We start from the raw sequence: 18,004 nt of genomic DNA on the forward strand, positions 1-18,004 counted from the left end.
ACCTGTTGGCGTCGGCACATTTGACCAGGATGGTCTCCACCACGGACCGGAGCAGCTGCTGCAGGCGCGAGCGTTCAGACACAGAGTGGCAGGGCGTGTACACCAGCATGGCCCGCAAGGTTTTCTACAACAAGGGGGTGAGAGGCCAGGGTTCACATTAACACTTTAAACATACAGTCAGTACTACAAACACTATCCCTAGTCCTGTGTGTGGAACATGGGTAAATATAAGAACAGTGATAGTGAATGTGACAACAATATCGTCCAGTCTAAAGTATAATAACTTACTATCAACTATGAGTTTTAAATACTTTATATAAAGCCCCCCCAAAAACAATTGGGCCCTACATGACTAAACCAAACACGGGAAATGCTGAGACTGAAAGTTGCGTAAAAACAATTCAAATTAAAAAATAAATGCGCAACACAAGACCTCTTGGAGCCCAAATGTAACACTAATAAGGCGGTTGGGGAAATTGAGCTTTCGACCCAGTCGAGTTACGACCCCGTCTATTCCTGTGAGAATATGTCCACCTGGGCCTGACCACAAGGTCATAAGAGACCCTCTGTGGCCTCGGCTGGAGGTGGAAGGCACTTGGTGGTGCTCCCCCCAGGAGAGGGGTAGAGGTGCTGGGTTACAGGCGGTGCAGCCTGACCCTTACTCCCAGAGAGAGAAGAGGTGTGGGGAGTGGTGACTGATAGAGCGTTGCATTGGAATGCTGCCCAGAGACCGATAGAGTCTGAGTCCCTTTCTCTCTTTCTCCCCCTCCCTCCCTCAGGCAGACAAGGCTACTCCTTCCTCCAACCACCTCATCCCACTCACTCACAAATCACTCAAACACAGCACTACATACACGCACGCAGTCCCTCCCTCTCCCTCAACCTCCATTACTACATTCTCCACAGCCTACTCTACTCTCAGGAGAGACGGATCATATCAATAAACAAGCATTTTAGCAAAACAAACAAAACTTCCAAAGGGGAAGCCACATCACATGGTATGACAAGGCAAGACAATAGGACCCCCATCAAAGTTATTGTAATGGTGGCTCTGGCATTTTCACTCGTTACAAGGTCCTAGGTAGTGTGCACGTAGCTAACGACTCTGAGCACACTTTCTAAGGCTGCCTCAAACAAAGTAGGCTTTTCAAAACGGCAATTTAAGTCGATTTTTGTCCCACTCTTCCAACTCTGGTTGTGCCCATGGTATTTTTAGTCCACTCCCCGCCATTACCAACATCCCCTGCTTTGTCTTAAACGAAGAATACAACAGACGCCAAAAGTCTGTCTGCTGCTAAACACGCTGGAAAGCCCCAAGAGGAGACAGAACCCTTTTTGTTTTCCATAACCGCAGCTCTGCTGAAGCAAAGTGCCGTGGGGGGAAATGTCAAGCTCCCCAGAGGTTCTGCAGTTTTTTTTTGTGTGTTTTTTTTTTTAAGCCACCAATAAATATTGTTCTCTAAAAGAGACGAAGTAGAAGAAATTCGGCTCGGAGGAGTGAAAAAAAGAGACGCTCAGTCTGTCCCTGGAGAATCCCTGCTGGTTTGACTTCAGGACTAGCCAGGCTAGCTTGTTGTTGAAGTGGACTTTAGGACAATTCAAGACCTGTGGTGTGAGAGAGACAGGCCAAGGGGTGAAAGCGGAGATCGGGTAGGGCCAACTAATCAATTCCTGAGTACCGTTAACAATACGGTTCATGTGTTCAGCACCGGGTTCATGGCAATGAGCTGAAGTTACTTGACCCTCGATGCATTGCAATCACTGTGTACATGCAGTACAGTGTATCATTTGTCTTTGAAGTGATGGTGATTCCTGGAAGACAAACGTTTTGGAAGCTCTGTTTATGGTCAGGGCTTCAGACTTTATGGGGCCAAAATGCTTTCCTTGACAGCTGGAGTATGGTACAGTCATATTTAAGAAAATAAGGTACTAAAACACTCACATTGCTCTTTTTTACTAGCACCAACTTCGCTGATAACTATTTAATTATCAGCTATGACTGTGATATGTGGTTGTCCCACCTAGCTATCTTAAGATGAATGCAGGAACTGTTAAGTGGCTCTGGATAAGACCATCTGCTAAATGACTAAATGTTGAGTCTCACCAGTGCAGCCACGTAGACCTTGTAGACAGGGTCAGCACACACCATGGAGAGGACACTACAGCATGACTCCACCACCACGTCACCTGACACCTCAGAGCAGCCGGCCCCGGCCCCTAGCCCCGCCCCCGGCCAGGAGCGTTCGCCATTGGCCAGGAGGAGCGCGCCGCTGACGTCATGCGACAGCCGCCGCAGAGCCATCTCCCTGATGTTCCAGTTCCTGGAGAACAGACAACCCACCACCTCCATGCCAAACACCTTGGGAGGACAGAGACAGTAAATTAGTCTGAAAGGAATATGGCACTGATCGGATAGAGACACAAGTACACGTAAACCCCTCTTTGTAGGCAAAGGGAAAGGAATAGTCCCAAAAATGCAAGCCCAAAAGGTTATTCAAGAATTTGAAAGTATAAGACAGGATCCCTACATTATAGACCCCCACGTCCATCTTCCCACCCCTCTCACCTTTATCCAAGGCTCAGCAAGTTCTTTGTAGGTCTGGGGAATCTGCTGGACCCCGTATTGGGGCAGGGTGAAGTCCCCCTCCTGGGACGATGACCCCCCTCTTGAACCCCCTTCACTGTGGGACGATGACGCTGCCGCATTCTCCATGGAGACCGATGAGGGGTCATGGCTGCCGAGAAAGAAGCCAAAGTCAGTCTGAGCTTTTAGCGACTTTTGGGGGACTCAAAATGGTGGTGGTAGACAGGTAACTAGACTAAGTTTGAATTGTAGTTCTGAGCATTTGATATTACAATCAAGAATGGCCACGAATATGCTGATTCAGGCATGGTCAGGATTCAGGAGTATACTTTCAGAATATAATGAAATGGAAGGGGGGTTGTCAATAGGGGGAGGTGGGGGAATCATATTCTAAAGACACCAGGAATCAACCCAGCAAAACTGGAAAATTAGATAGCGGGTCATCATAATTGCAAACAAACAACAAAAAAAACATAGAAAAACAACTGGGTACAATTTCAGGGTGGAGGGGTAACAGATACCTTCTGACAGTATTCATGTCTTAAGGGGGGGAAACAACAACAGCTATCATTTCATTCCCAGGCAGACGCACAAAACAAGGGCTGGTGCCTGGCTGTCTGGCTCACATAACCGCACTGTGGAGGGGATCGAGCTCACGACAAACCTACGAACACAGGTGCGCACACTAACATACGTGTGTATACTCACACACATGGCACCAAGTTCAAAGACGTTCTTGAGGCTAGTGTATTTAGCATGTACTTATGGTACGACATGGGCTCATTCAGGGGTAAGTAACATTATACACCACTAGAGCATTCAGATAAACATTGTGGAGACATTAAAATGTCTATCGTTTTTAGTTCTATAATGCTTTACAGTGGCTGGTTGTAAGAGTTGAGAGCTAAGGGAATGGTGATGTGTGTGGGGTGAGTGTCGAATGGTGATGTGTGTGTGTGTGTGTGTGTGTGTGTGTGTGTGTGTGTGGGGTATATATGATGGGGCTGTTGACACTGGTATTCCTGAACTCCCAACCTGGGCTCAGTTGTTTGCTATTAAGCTTTAAGTGGAATGGCTCTGGCACACTGCGTTAGCGTAGCCCTGTTTGACCTAGAATGATATAGCCTAGCGTACCGCTAATGTGATGGCTCTGGCACACTGCGTTAGCGTAGCCCTGTTTGACCTAGAATGATATAGCACCACTAACATGCTAATGGGAGACTAGTCGGGATCAAGGCAAAGTTGAACGGAGCAAAGTACAGAGAGGTCATTGATGAAAACCTGCTCCAGAGTGCTCAGGATCTCAGAAGGTTGACCTTCCAACAGGACAACGACCCTCAGCACACAGCCAAGACAATGCAGGAGTGGCTTCGGGACAAGTCCTTGAGTGGCCCAGCCAGAGCCCGGAATTGAATCCGATCTCTGGAGAGACCTGAAAATAGCTGCGCAGCAACGCTCACCATCAAACCTGACTGAGCTTGAGGGGATCTGCAGAGGAGAATGGGAGAAACTCCCCAAATACAGGTGTGCCAAGCTTGTAGCGTCATACCCAAGAAGACTTGAGGCTGTAATCGCTGCCAACGGTACTTCAGGAAAGTACTGAGTAAAGGGTCTGAATACTTATGAAAATGTAACATCAGTTTTTTTTTTAAATGTCTAAAAACCTGTTTTTGTTTTGCCATTATGGGGTATTGTGGGTAGATTGAGGGGGAAATACGATTGAATTAATTTTAGAATAAGGCAGTAACGTAACAAAATGTGGAAAAGGGGAAAATGACCTGAATACTTTCCCGAATGCACTGTAGCGTAGCCTGTGACGTAGCCTGCAATGAATCCACAGACTCATTGTGCAGTTCCAAATCCCTAACACTTTATGAGCTTATAAACAGCTTATAAACCATTCAATTGTTAGCTAACTGTTAGTTAACCATAACTCGCATTCAGCTTGCATGAGATTTGTGAAGCTCCACAGCTGTTCTGTCATCTCAGACGAGGCAGGTGTTTCCTTTCCTCTCAGACACAAATATAGTGAAGCCGCTTCCCCCGTCTTTCACACAACAATACCAGATACCAGCTGGTGCGCTGTCAAATCATTCCCCCTCCCCCATCCCAGGAGTCTTTCCAGGAGTTACTAGTTCCTAGCCCACACAAACGCATGTTAAAATTACCTGTAAAAATCATGGGACTTCCACTTGGCTCTACAGAGGGGGCAGATGAGCGTCTCGTGGTTCCGCCGGCATTCCTCAGCCCCTGCGAGACAGAAAGACGGTCCAACAGAATTAGCTCTCCCCCAGTTTAGAAAAAAGGACAATGCACTGACTGGCTGTCAAGGAAGTCAATGCCCCAATAAAATGGAGCAACAATTAGACTGGAGTTTAGAGAGAGAGAAGAGGGCTAGGGCCTCGGCACGAACGTGGCAGACTATCGAGAGGGCTGTATAGGGCTGTGTGTGTAATGGGAGTAAGTGGAGTGGCCTGTGGTGGTGCTTGCTGGACTATAAAACCTTCATGGATGACTGCATGGAGTCACTAAATGTCAGACGAGTCCATGTCTGAGGCCGGGCCACAGAGACCCAGGTCTTAAGCAGTCAGTCAGTCGATGTTAGGGGAGGTCGCTAACGGCTCGGAGCCTATTAGAATTTCCCCCTTCACAGAGTCTACCTCTGTTTGACGAGGTGTGGGGTGAAAAAACATGTATTTTGAGAGAAGCTGATACAGTGAAATGGCACTAAAATAGACAGAGTAGAATCTCTGAAAGTCTTGTTTTCACTCAGTGTGTTTCTTCACCAGTTGAAGTAGTTGGTGTACAGTGGTAGTGCCATAATGGATATATATGTGCATAGTGTTCCTAAAAGCAACTACAACAGAATACCATATGCCCCGCAAATAGAAAAATCTGGACCTTGATGCCAGTTTAACTGCTTTTAAAAAAAGTATTCTTCCCCTCTAAAATCAGGGACGGATTTAGACCTGGGACACCAGGTGAGTGCAATTAATTATCTGGTAGAACAAAAAAACAGCAGTACCCAGGACCTCGTAGATTCAGATTTCAATACCCGCCTTATGAACTAACCCTAAGTGTTACTGGGGTAAAACCATTTTGACAATGTCAGAGCTCACCTTGGCTTAGATGACAGGAACCATATTACACTGTACACGGGTCAAAAGTTTAAATGAGTTGAACTTCTGATAGCGTACTCTAGTACTCACAGATAGACATGCATCTTCTGATAGCGTACTGTAGTACTCACAGAGACATGCATCTTCTGATAGCGTACTGTAGTACTCACAGATAGACATGCATCTTCTGATAGCGTACTGTAGTACTCACAGATAGACATGCATCTTCTGATAGCGTACTGTAGTACTCACAGATAGACATGCATCTTCTGATAGCGTACTGTAGTACTCACAGATAGACATGCATCTTCTGATAGCGTACTGTAGTACTCACAGAGACATGCATCTTCTGATAGCGTACTGTAGTACTCACAGATAGACATGCATCTTCTGATAGCGTACTGTAGTACTCACAGATAGACATGCATCTTCTGATAGCGTACTGTAGTACTCACAGATAGACATGCATCTTCTGATAGCGTACTGTAGTACTCACAGATAGACATGCATCTTCTGATAGCGTACTGTAGTACTCACAGATAGACATGCATCTTCTGATAGCGTTGATAGCGTACTGTAGTACTCACAGATAGACATGAATCTTCTGATAGCGAACCGTAGTACTCACAGATATGCAGTCTTTTGATAGCATACTGTAGTACTCACAGATAGACATGCAGTCTTCTGATAGCGTACTGTAGTACTCACAGACATGCAGTCTTCTGATAGCGTACTGTAGTACTCACAGACATGCAGTCTTCTGATAGCGTACTGTAGTACTCACAGACATGCAGTCTTTTGATAGCGTACTGTAGTACTCACAGACATGCAGTCTTTTGATAGCGTACTGTAGTACTCACAGACATGCAGTCTTTTGATAGCGTACTGTAGTACTCACAGATAGACATGCAGTGGTGGTGCAGCTTGTTCCTGCAGCCTTCCTCACACACAGTCAGACTCTCCTCATCCAGCATGTCCAACAGACAGATAGGACACATCTGCTCCTCTTCATCCTTCAGACTACTGACAGAGAGAGACAGAAGGGGTAAGAGAGAGAAGGGGTCAGAGAGAGAAAGAGAGAGAGAGGGGGATGCAGAGAGAGATGGGGAAGAGAAAAATAAAGGACATATACATATATATATATACATACACACTGCTCAAAAGAATAAAGGGAACACTAAAATAACATCCTAGATCTGAATGAATGAAATATTCTTATTAAATACTTTTTTCTTTACATACTTGAATGTGCTGACAACAAAATCACACAAAAATTATCAATGGAAATCAAATGTATCAAACCATAGGGGTCTGGATTTGGCTGATCCAACTTGGATGTAATGTCCTTAAAACAAGTCGAAATGAGGCTCAGTAGTGTGTGTGGCCTCCACGTGCCTGTATGACCTCCCTACAACGCCTGGGCATGCTCCTGATGAGGTGGCAGATGGTCTCCTGAGGGATCTCCTCCCAGACCTGGACAGTCTGTGGTGCAACATGGCGTTGGTGGATGGACATGATGTCCCAGATGTGTTCAATTGGATTCAGGTCTGGGAACGGGCGGGCCAGTCCATAGCATCAATGCCTTCCTCTTGCAGGAACTGCTGACACACTCCAGCCACATGAGGTCTAGCATTGTCTTGCATTAGGAGGAACCCAAGGCCAACCGCACCAGCATATGGTCTCACAAGGGGTCTGAGGATCTCATCTCGGTACCTAATGGCAGTCAGGTTACCTCTGGCGAGCACATGGAGGGCTGTGCGGCCCACAAAGAAATGCCACCCTACACCATGACTGACCCACCGCCAAACCGGTCATGCTGGAGGATGTGGCAGGCAGCAGAACGTCTCCAGACTCTGTCACATCTGTCACGTGCTCAGTGTGAACCTGCTTTCATCTGTGAAGAGCACAGGGCGCCAGTGGCGAATTTGCCAATTTTGGTTCTCTAGCAAATGCCAAACGTCCTGCACGGTGTTGGGCTGTAAGCACAACCCCCACCTGTGGACGTCGGGCCCTCATACCACCCTCATGGAGTCTGTTTCTGACCGTTTGAGCAGACACATGCACATTTGTGGCCTGCTGGAGGTCATTGGCAGATTGGCCAACAACCTCCTTCCGTCAGTAAGAGCATTGAAGATGAGTCGTGGCTGGGTCTTCCAGCATGACAACGACCCGAAACACACAGCCAGGGCAACTAAGGAGTGGCTCCGAAAGAAGCATCTCAAGGTCCTGGAGTGGCCTAGCCAGTCTCCAGACCTGAACCCAATAGAAAATCTTTGGAGGGAGCTGAAAGTCCGTATTGCCCAGCGACAGCCCCGAAACCTGAAGGATCTGGAGAAGGTCTGTATGGAGGAGTGGGCCATAATTCCTGCTTGCAGTGTGTGCAAACCTGGTCAAGAACTACAGGAAATGTATGATCTCTGTAATTGTAAATAAAGGTTTCTGTACCAAATATTAAGTTCTGCTTTTCTGATGTATCAAATACTTATGTCATGCAATAAAATGCAAATGAATTACTTAAAAACCATATAATGTGATTTTCTGGATTTTTGTTTCAGATTCCGTCTCTCACAGTATGATAAGAAATTACAGACCTCTACATGCTTTGTAAGTAGGAAAACCTGTAAAATCGTCCGTGTATCAAATACTTGTTCTCCCCACTGTATATATAAAAATAACGGCCAGGGCAGAAAGGGAAAGAGAAATGGATGCTGGACCAATGTGTTAAACCAATGCTTGACCCTCGTTCACATCAAAATCAAACATTTGACACCACTTATGTTTATACAACTTGGTGGTATTCAAGGGCCTTCTTGCATAATGTTTTACAATACAACATCTGTACCCTGTGTGTCTGTACACTACCTGCTGTCGTTGCTCGAGGCGCCAGAGTTGCTGGACGGACAGGACGTGTGGGGGTTGGACATGCGCGACACAAACTTCTGAATGGTGTTGCGCGACGGCGCCTTGATGCGCGAGCTGCGGCGATTGTGGTACTTCTGGAACAAGCTCTCCACCTGGAGACAGTGCCACCGTTAGCAGTCGTAGGGAGAAATTTGCCCTAGACGCTGATCTTGGGTCAGATTGGCATTCTCTCTACTAATGGTAAAGTATCTACGTATTCAAGTGCATATCTAACGTGCATTCAAGATGGTGCAAGTTATTGAAAGTTAACATAAATTAGAAATATTCTAGCTTTGAAGTTTCTTTGGAAAGTGGTCATTACAAAATGGGTTTAGCTAATCATGTATGCCCTTCTCAAACTATTGTTTCGACCTGAAGCATACTGTGCTGGTTTCAGATATCCCCATTTTCACATTGTCCTGGTTTCAGCACCTATGGTGGATCCTTAAACAGGCCAGTACGGTACAGCTCAGTTTGCTCAGCTCAGTAGGGAGAAAAGGGAATTACACAGATTGGTTACAGGGCATGTCGGTTGGTTGCTGGAAGGTTACCTCAAAGTTTTTGAGGGTTTTCCTCCAGAGCAGGGGGTCTGAGGGCTCCAGCTGGAAGACACGGAGCATGACGAAGAGGACGTGGATACAGAACGCCCCTCGGCCACAGCTACAGGTCTACAGTGAATGGAGAGGAGGACAGCAGACCGGGGGGTTACTCACGTGTGTGTGTATATACATACCAACACCGCACTCACAAACACGCGCAGGCACACACAGATGGCCAAAAATGGTCACACAGACCGATACGGACCTGCTGATCCATCTGTCCCAAATAGTACCCTATTCCCCCACATTGGACAACGCTCTGGTCAAAAGTAGTGCCATTTGGGACACAAGCCTTTAGTAAGAGGAAGCTCTACATCGCTCCATCTCTACATTTGCTACTGTAGCGTTTACCCAGCCATTTGCTACTGTAGCGATTACCCGGCCATTTGCTACTGTAGCGATTACCCGGCCATTTGCTACTGTAGCGATTACCCGGCCATTTGCTACTGTAGCGATCACCCGGCCATTTGCTACTGTAGCGATCACCCGGCCATTTGCTACTGTAGCGATCACCCGGCCATTTGCTACTGTAGCGATCACCCGGCCATTTGCTACTGTAGCGATCACCCGGCCATTTGCTACTGTAGCGATCACCCGGCCATTTGCTACTGTAGCGATCACCCGGCCATTTGCTACTGTAGCGATCACCCGGCCATTTGCTACTGTAGCGATCACCCGGCCATTTGCCACTGTAGCGATCACCCGGCCATTTGCTAATGTAGCGATCACCCGGCCATTTGCTACTGTAGCGATGGTGCGATTACCCAGCCATTTACAAACGATAAATCGCTCCAGTAGTAAATGGCCGGGTAACGCTCCAGTAGTAAATGGCTGGGTAATCACTCCATCGCTACAGTAGCAAATGGCTGGGTAAACAAAAAGAGCCTGCCAATGTACAAGTGAAGCAAATTGTTAAAGTAACTGTCCAGTGTTTCCAGATTAATTATAGGTCATATTTCATCACTTACGAGTAAAATGGTTTTCCTTCCAAAAAAAATGGTAATTAAGTTTTGTATGTTAAAAAGCAACAGAATAGTGTGGGCATATATTGGTCATAAAAATATTAATGTGAGTAGACAGCTGATTGGCCAGCTCATCCTCCTTTAGACCGCTGATTGGCCAGCTCATCCTCTTCAGGAGTATGACGTCATACTCTGAGAAAATAGCAAGCGTTCTTGTAGAGATACAAGTTTGAGGTGTGGTTTTTTAACTGCTTTTTTTCTTAGTACAACTACATATGGGGATATTATTTTTTGATGATATATAGTATTATATCGTTTTGACAATATTGTGATATTTTTTTGCACTAGTCTCCTCAGGACTGTAGGGGAAGAAAATTGAATCGCAATAAAATCACAGTATCGAATTGCAACACATATCGGCCCCTAAGGATCATGACAATATCGTATCGTGAGGTCCCTGGCAATTCCCAGCCCTATTATTTCTCCAATTTATGCTTTGGCCACAGTATTTGGCAGTGGTGGGCCGTCAGGGCCAGCAAGGCCTTCTCTGCTGGCCTAAACATCATCAGAATATAATTTTTTTTAAATATATATTTTTCCACAAATATGTATTAAATTATTCCCCAGAGTAAGAGTTACACTCTTCATTTCATAGCGTTCCTCTTGGTTGCACTGCTTCCAGCCCCAGGTTGAGATTTGGAGGGCTGGTCTTTATGTTAGATCTTTTATCCAATCATATTCAGCCATCATGTGTTGCCAGGGGTCTAAAATCTGCCCTCGGGCCTTCAGAATCAACAGTGCGGGCGCTTGTAGCTTAAAGTGAATGGAAATTAAAATTTAGTGTCAACCAATCAGCTTTAGAGTTGGCTATTGTATGTCTGCTGACTGGCTCCAGTGTTACCCAGGAGCCAGATAGCAGGCGTAGTGCGTGCACGTCTTTTGATTGGATTACCAATATTGAGAGGCAGGTCCTACATGGGCAGGTCTCAGAACTAGGAAACTGAAATTGATCAACAAATTAATTCGCATACTACTAAGCTGTTTTTTCAACCCACAATGGCGGAAGGAGAAGATATCGACTTGGTCGAGGATATAATTATAACGCCATTCTCAAGACAAACTTTTCAAGAAAAGTTAGACATTGTCAGGAGAGGTAGACGCCGACGCTACAAAGCCTGTCACAGGCGGGAAAGGAGTTTGTTCGCCACTTTCAACTATGAATGACTCACGGGCTCCGAGAAGCACTGCAACTGTACTGGGAATGCCTATTATTTGCAAGTGATTGATTTGGTGTTTGGAGCCACACTGGCTTTGCAAACCTGAGTTGTCTAACCAAGGCAGCAACGAGACACCAAAGTACAGCTGGGCACTTACAAGCAATGGTGCTTTTGAAAACTTTTGGGGACACCTGAGTGGATCTACAGCTCAACGAACAAGCGCGCAGGGCAACGAAGCTGCACAATGAAAAGGTATTGTACTCTTCCCCTGCAATTCTCTGAATAAAAATGTAAATTTCAAGGTGACACAACACCTGGTTATACTGCGTTTTTGTCTAAATGTATAGTGTCTAGAGCCATGGAATCATAATGATGGTAATAAGAGGTGGATTAATTCGGGTGGGACTGTGTAGGACTTCACTGAAGGCCCAGGCCCCAGAACCACGGCACGCTACTGGTATTTGGGTATGAGTGAACATAATACGAACTTATAAAAGTGAGATTTTCAAATGAACAGTTACTCTACCCCCATTGCTGTTAACACAATTTGGTAAAAGCTGGAGCCGTTGTGCAGCCAAGCCTCAATCTAGCCTGCCAGTTGGAATCTGACAAACTTCCATCAGCTTAATCAATTCCCAATCGACCCCAAGTCTAGACACTTGTATATGTTTGAAATGTCTGTATCGGTATAATAGCTGATAACACCCATCTAATCCTTTTAATATCTACACAAGTACATGGAGGGTAGAGGGAGTCGATTTGAAAATAAGTCTAGATTCTGTTTAAATCTTAATTTGTCTGAATGGACTTCCAGCACTTCCTACCTGTGGACCAATGAACACCCTGTATTTGTTGTCGGGGCTGTCTCCTCCAATCAGAAAGGAGTTGGGGCCTATCTGCTGCAGTAGGTAGAGGCGAGCCCTCATGACCTTGTTGACACGGCGACTGGTCTCCTCAGGACTGTAGGGGGAGAAGCCGTCTGGGGAGGGCGCCCGGCGAGGGGGCGTCACCCTGCCACTCTGAAACTACACAACATCAGATCAAGACAGCTTCAGAACAATCGTTACATGTATATATTATACTGTCACCAAATAGTCACTTAGGACTTTATATTGCCATGATAGTTTTTACAGTTCTTTCAACCCCAAGTGAAGAGGCTTGATATCTAATCAATGTTATATTATCAAAATGTTTTTATGCCTGTGCATTGTGTGCGCGCTACGTCTGTGTGTGGCTAATCACCGGCACAGGTGAGGCCCTCTTCCTGCGCACCCCGGGGGACTCAGGCTTCCCACCGGCCCTGCCAGAGGAAGAGGAGGAGGAAGAGGGGGGTCCAGGGGAGGGGCTGCGGCGGCCTCTGCTCTGCTGGGGGGAGGAGCTGGTGGGTGCGTCGGCTCCGACCTCTGCCCCTTTGCAGCCCGCCTCGCTCCCGTCCGGTCGCAGGGGGACGGGCTTCACCACCTGAGGGAGAGAAGGAGAGGGGGTTAATATGCAGTTGGGGTAGGCCAAATGAGACCCAAATGACAGTAGAGTCCCTTTACAGTGGAACGTTCAGACAGACATTTGTTATGTAGAACAAGCATGATTCTCTGACATGTAGAACAAGGAATCATATCAGCTCTATCCATGGCATTTCTATCTGCTGCTTTGGTCAACTGAACACGGGTCTGTAGATCTGGTGGAAGCATTGACATTTCCACGCAGCCAATCGGAAGGCATGATGTAGCGATATTACCATAATACATATATCCATCTAATCCTCTCAGAAGAGTGCTAAGACTAGAGGTCGGGGGCTAGAGGTCAGGGGGCTTGAGGTCAGCATGTGTGTATGCTGTGAAAGACTAGGTGCAACATAATGGTGCAATGCCCAGGGTTGGACATGTCCAATTCTGCTCGATTTCAGTCATGAAAACAAACTTTATTTCAAAGTATTAACAGTATCAAATCAATCTTTAGTGAATATTTAAGAGTTTCTTGGATCTATAAATGTTAAGCGTGGCACAGTAAGCTAAGTGCACACACATGTGGTGTTCTCTGTGTGTGTATGTATAGACCTACATGTTTATATAGTATTATAGCCGTGTGTGCACGTGTTTGTTTCTGTGTCCATGTGTGTCAGGCTGCAGCAGCTCACCACCGGGCCCCTCCTGCTACGTCTCTCCAGCCACTCGTGCTTCCAGGTGGGCATGCAGGTGGCCTTGAGCTTCTCCCGGATCATCCGCTCCTCGGGCCGGTCTTCCATCTTCTGCAGACCCCGCAGGGTATCCTTACTCTCCATGTCGCGACTACAGAGAAACCAGAGGGGGAGGAGTTAGAGAATGGCAACTGCTTGGCATCTGACCGCAAGGCACTACAAAGGATAGTGCTTACGGCCCAGTACATCACTGGGGCTAAGCTACCTGACATACAGGATAACCAGGCGGTTTCAAAAGGAAACATATCAACAGGCTGATTAAACAGCATGATCATTACACATGTGCACCTTGTGCTGGGGACAATAAAAGGCCACTTTAAAATGTGCAACATATTAGGGAGTGTGAAATTGGCATGCTAATTGCAGGAATGTCCACCAGAGCTGTTGCCAGAGAATTGAATGTTAATTTCTCTACCATAAGCTGCCTCCAACATAGTTTTAGAGAATTTGTCAGTAAGTCCAACCGGCCTCACAACCGCAGACCATGTGTAACCATGCCAGCCCAGGACCTCCACATCGGGCTTCTTCACCTGCGGGATTGTCTGGGTGGGGGGGGCTGAGGAGTATTTGTCTGTAGTAAGCCCTGATTGGCTGGGCCTGGCTCCCTAGTGGGTGGGCTTGGCTGCACTCCTGCCTAGTCATGTAAAATCCATAGATTAAGGTTTAATTAATTTATTTAAATGTACTGATTTCCTTATATTAGCTTTAAATCAGTAAAATCTTAGAAATTGTTGAATTTATATTTTTGTTCAGTGTATGTACATATATATCTACCTTAAGTACCCCTGCACAGACTAGGAACTGGTAACCCGTGTACAGGGCCTGAAACTTTTTGGTCCACCATGATTGTTGCCATAATTACAAACACTTTTTTTAAACGTTTTTTTAACAGATGAGCATGCTTTGTAATGTTTCTAAAACAAATGTATTACTAGTAAAAATTGGTAGATAGCTAAATGTTTACATTTGAACCAAAATATTAGAGACAAATGTTCAGCTACTCCCTTCAAGGGCGGGAGGTTACCATGGCAACGGGGGCACTAGCTGCTCAAGTTGTTAATGACACAGAATCTGACTAGTAGCCGGTGCCTTCAGTTGAAGCAAAAATCAAACATTGAAAAACAACCTATAGCTCGTGAACAAAACAATGTACATAGTCAAGACACAGAAGGACAAAGTCTCACTTTAGTAGACTTGAGTAAATTAGACCAACTGTAATGCCTGTGCGCAGCACTTCCAAAATGACTTCCATCTCAGTGTGTACAGCTCCCCAGCCAGGTGTTGCTGTGTGTCACGGGATGGATAGATATAGAAGTCCTAGTTCTTTGTGTGATTAGCAACAAGCTATGAACCAAAACAACAGAAACACATTGAAAACAGCTACTGCAGCATTTATTTAGCTGTAAATGTGCTCATACTTGGCAGGTGGCGTGTGTTCATTTTAGACCCTGCCATATAGCCAAGTTAATCATTGTGTATTTATTCCTTGTGTTATTATTTTTCTATTATTTCTCTGCATTGTTGGGAAGGGCCCATCAGTAAGTTTCACTTTGTCTACAAATGTAGATTTGGTTGACAATACCCAGCAAACTAGAAACATTCCCAGAACAGTATCCAAGATTCCCATGATGTTCTAGTTAGGGTTCTCTCTTACATTAGGTTGATAAACATTCAGAGGATGTTTTTAATAACATCTTTATGTTTAACATTCACTAAAATATTGTGCACAAGATTATAAAAAACCACCACAGAACATTCCCCCAAAAGTTATCATTGGGTTTCCAGGTAATGTAATAATAAATGTACCAGTAATGTTTTCCCAGCAAACCAAAATTGGTTCTGTGAAAGTTCCCAGAAAATTCTTTAGGTCACGGCAAATGTCCTCATAACACACATTCCTGGTGATGATTATAGAAGGTTTGTATAAAATATTTGATATTGTTGCAAAAATGTTACTATAAAACATTTTAAAAGGGTACAAGGATGTTTCATAAGGTTGTGGGACCAGTCTGGTGAGAACATTGTGGGCACATGACAAAAGATACCCTACCTGTCAAAAGTTTTAGAACACCTACACAGTCAAGGGTTTTTCTTTATTTTTACTACATTGTAGAATAATAGTGAAGACATCAAAACTATGAAATAACACATATGGAATAATTTAGTAACCAAAAAAAGTGTTAAACAAATCCAAATGTATTTTAGATTTGAGATTCTTCAAATAGCCACCCTTTGCCTTGATGACAGCTTTGCACACGCTTGGAATTCTCTCAACCAGCTTCATGAGGTAGTCACCTGAAATGCATTTCAATTAACAGGTGTGCCTTGTCTAAAGTTAATTTGTGGAATTTCTTTCCTTCTTAATGCATTTGAGCCAATCATTTGTGTTGTGACAAGGTAGGGGTGTTATACAGAAAATGGCCTTACTTGGTAAAAGACCAAGTCCATATATGGCAATTACTTTAAGACATGAAGGTCAGTGAATACGGAACATTTCACGACCTTTGAAAGTTTCTTCAAGTGCAGTCGCAAAAACCACCCTAGTGCTATGATGAAACTGGCTCTCATGAGGACAGTCACAGGAATGGAAGACCCCAGAGTTACCTCTGCTGGAGACGATAAGTTAATTAGAGTTACCAGCCTCAGAAATAGCAGTCCAAATAAATGCTTCAGAATTCAAGTAATCAAATCCAAATGGTATATGTCACGTGCCCAGAATACAGCAGGTGAAATGCTTACTTACAGACTCTAACCAACAGTGCAAAAAAAGGTATTAGGTGAACAATAAGTAAGTAAAGAAATAAAAACAGTAAAAATGTCACCGGTTAGTCAGGCTGATTGAGGTAGTATGTACATGTAGATATGGTTAAAGTGACTATGCATATATGATAGACAAAGAGTAGCAGTAGCGTAAAAGAGGGGTTGGCGGGTAGCGGGACACAATGCAGATAGCCTGGTTAGCTATGCAGATAGCCTGGTTAGCTATGCAGATGGCCTGGTTAGCTATGCAGATGGCCGCGAGCATAGAAGTGATTTAGCTCGTCTGATAGGCTCGTGTCACTGGGCAGCTCTCGGCTGTGCTTCCCTTTGTGCTTCCCTTTGCCACATAAGACTAGCGTCGGAGCCGGTAAGGTACGATTCAATCTTAGCCCTGTATTGACACGTTTGCCTGTTTGATGGTTCGTCAGAAGGCATAGCAGGATTTCTTATAAGTTTCCGGGTTAGAGTCCCGCACCTTGAAAGCGGCAGCTCTACCCTTTATCTCAGTGCGAATGTTGCCTGTAATCCATGGCTTCTGGTTTGGGTCTGTACGTACAGTCGCTGTGGGGGCGACGTCCTCGATGCACTTATTGATAAAGTCAGTGAGTGATGTGGTGTATTCCTCAATGCAATCGGAAGAATCCTGGAACATGTTCCAGTCTGATAGCAAAACAGTCCTGAGGTTTAGCATCTGCTTCACCTGACCACTTTTTTTTTATAGAGCGAGTCACTGGTGCTTCCTGCTTTAATTTTTACTTGTAAGCAGGAATGAGGAGGATATCATTGTGGTCGGAATTACCAAATGGAGGGCGAGGGAGAGTTCTTTACGCGTCTCTGTGTGTGGAGTACAGGTGATCTAGAATTTTTTACCCTCTGGTTACACATTTAACATGTTGATAGAAATTAGGTAGAACTGATTTAAGTTCCCTGCATTAAAGTCTCCGACCACTAGGAGCGCCACCTCTGGGTGAGTGGTTCCCTGTTTGCTTATTTCCTTATACAGCTAACTGAGTGCGGTCTTAGTGTCAGCATCCGTCTGTGGTGGTAAAGAAACAGCCACGAAAAGTATAGCTGAGAACTAAGGCAAATAGTGTGGACTGCATTTTATCACAAGATACTCTACTTCAGGCGGGCAAAATCTAGAGACTTCTTTTGATTTTGTGCACCAGCTGTTTACAAATATGCACAGACCGCCCCCCTTGTCTTACCGGAGTGTGCTGTTCTATCTTGCCGGTGCAGCGTATATCCCACTAGCTGAATATCCATGTAATTCAGCCACGATTCCGTGAAACATAGGATATTACAGTTTTTGATGTCCCGTTGGTAGAATATTCGTGATCGTACCTCGTCTAATTTATTGTCCAATGATTGCAGGTTGGCGAGTAATATTGACGGTAACGGAAGCTTTTCCACTAGCCTTCTGCGCATCCTTATGACTGTGTCCTCTGTACCTGAGTCTCTTCCTCTTGCAAATAACTGGGATGTTGGCCTTGTCAGAATGTCCTGCTTGTTGAAGAAAAAAATATTTGTCTAAACTGAGGTGAGTGATCACTGTCCTGATATCCAGAAGCTCTTTTTTGCCATAAAATACAGTTGCAGAAACATTATGTACAAAATAAGTTACAAATAACGCGAAAAAACAAAACAATAATAGCACAATTGGTTGGG

General features: G+C 45.1%; 1 protein-coding gene across 3 annotated transcripts in view; it reads right to left on the reverse strand.

Annotated features, from left to right (window-relative positions):
- The window catches only part of LOC118387265 (mitogen-activated protein kinase kinase kinase 1), a 50,067-nt gene that overhangs the window by 7,233 nt on the left and 24,830 nt on the right, over positions 1-18,004 (reverse strand). For 2 of the 3 annotated variants that reach the window (XM_052525136.1, XM_052525138.1), the window contains exons 2-11: positions 13,517-13,667; positions 12,625-12,843; positions 12,207-12,407; positions 9,156-9,272; positions 8,566-8,717; positions 6,602-6,726; positions 4,753-4,834; positions 2,567-2,735; positions 2,105-2,359; positions 3-124 (exon numbers count right to left, since the gene is read on the reverse strand). In XM_052525136.1, coding sequence (XP_052381096.1) covers positions 3-124; positions 2,105-2,359; positions 2,567-2,735; positions 4,753-4,834; positions 6,602-6,726; positions 8,566-8,717; positions 9,156-9,272; positions 12,207-12,407; positions 12,625-12,843; positions 13,517-13,667 — 1,593 coding nt within the window. The remainder of the gene's footprint in view (positions 1-2; positions 125-2,104; positions 2,360-2,566; positions 2,736-4,752; positions 4,835-6,601; positions 6,727-8,565; positions 8,718-9,155; positions 9,273-12,206; positions 12,408-12,624; positions 12,844-13,516; positions 13,668-18,004) is intronic. The other variant, XM_052525137.1, reaches the window with a different exon arrangement.

Source organism: Oncorhynchus keta, chromosome 9, assembly GCF_023373465.1.
Source record: "Oncorhynchus keta strain PuntledgeMale-10-30-2019 chromosome 9, Oket_V2, whole genome shotgun sequence".
In the NCBI taxonomy this organism is placed as follows: domain Eukaryota; kingdom Metazoa; phylum Chordata; class Actinopteri; order Salmoniformes; family Salmonidae; genus Oncorhynchus; species Oncorhynchus keta.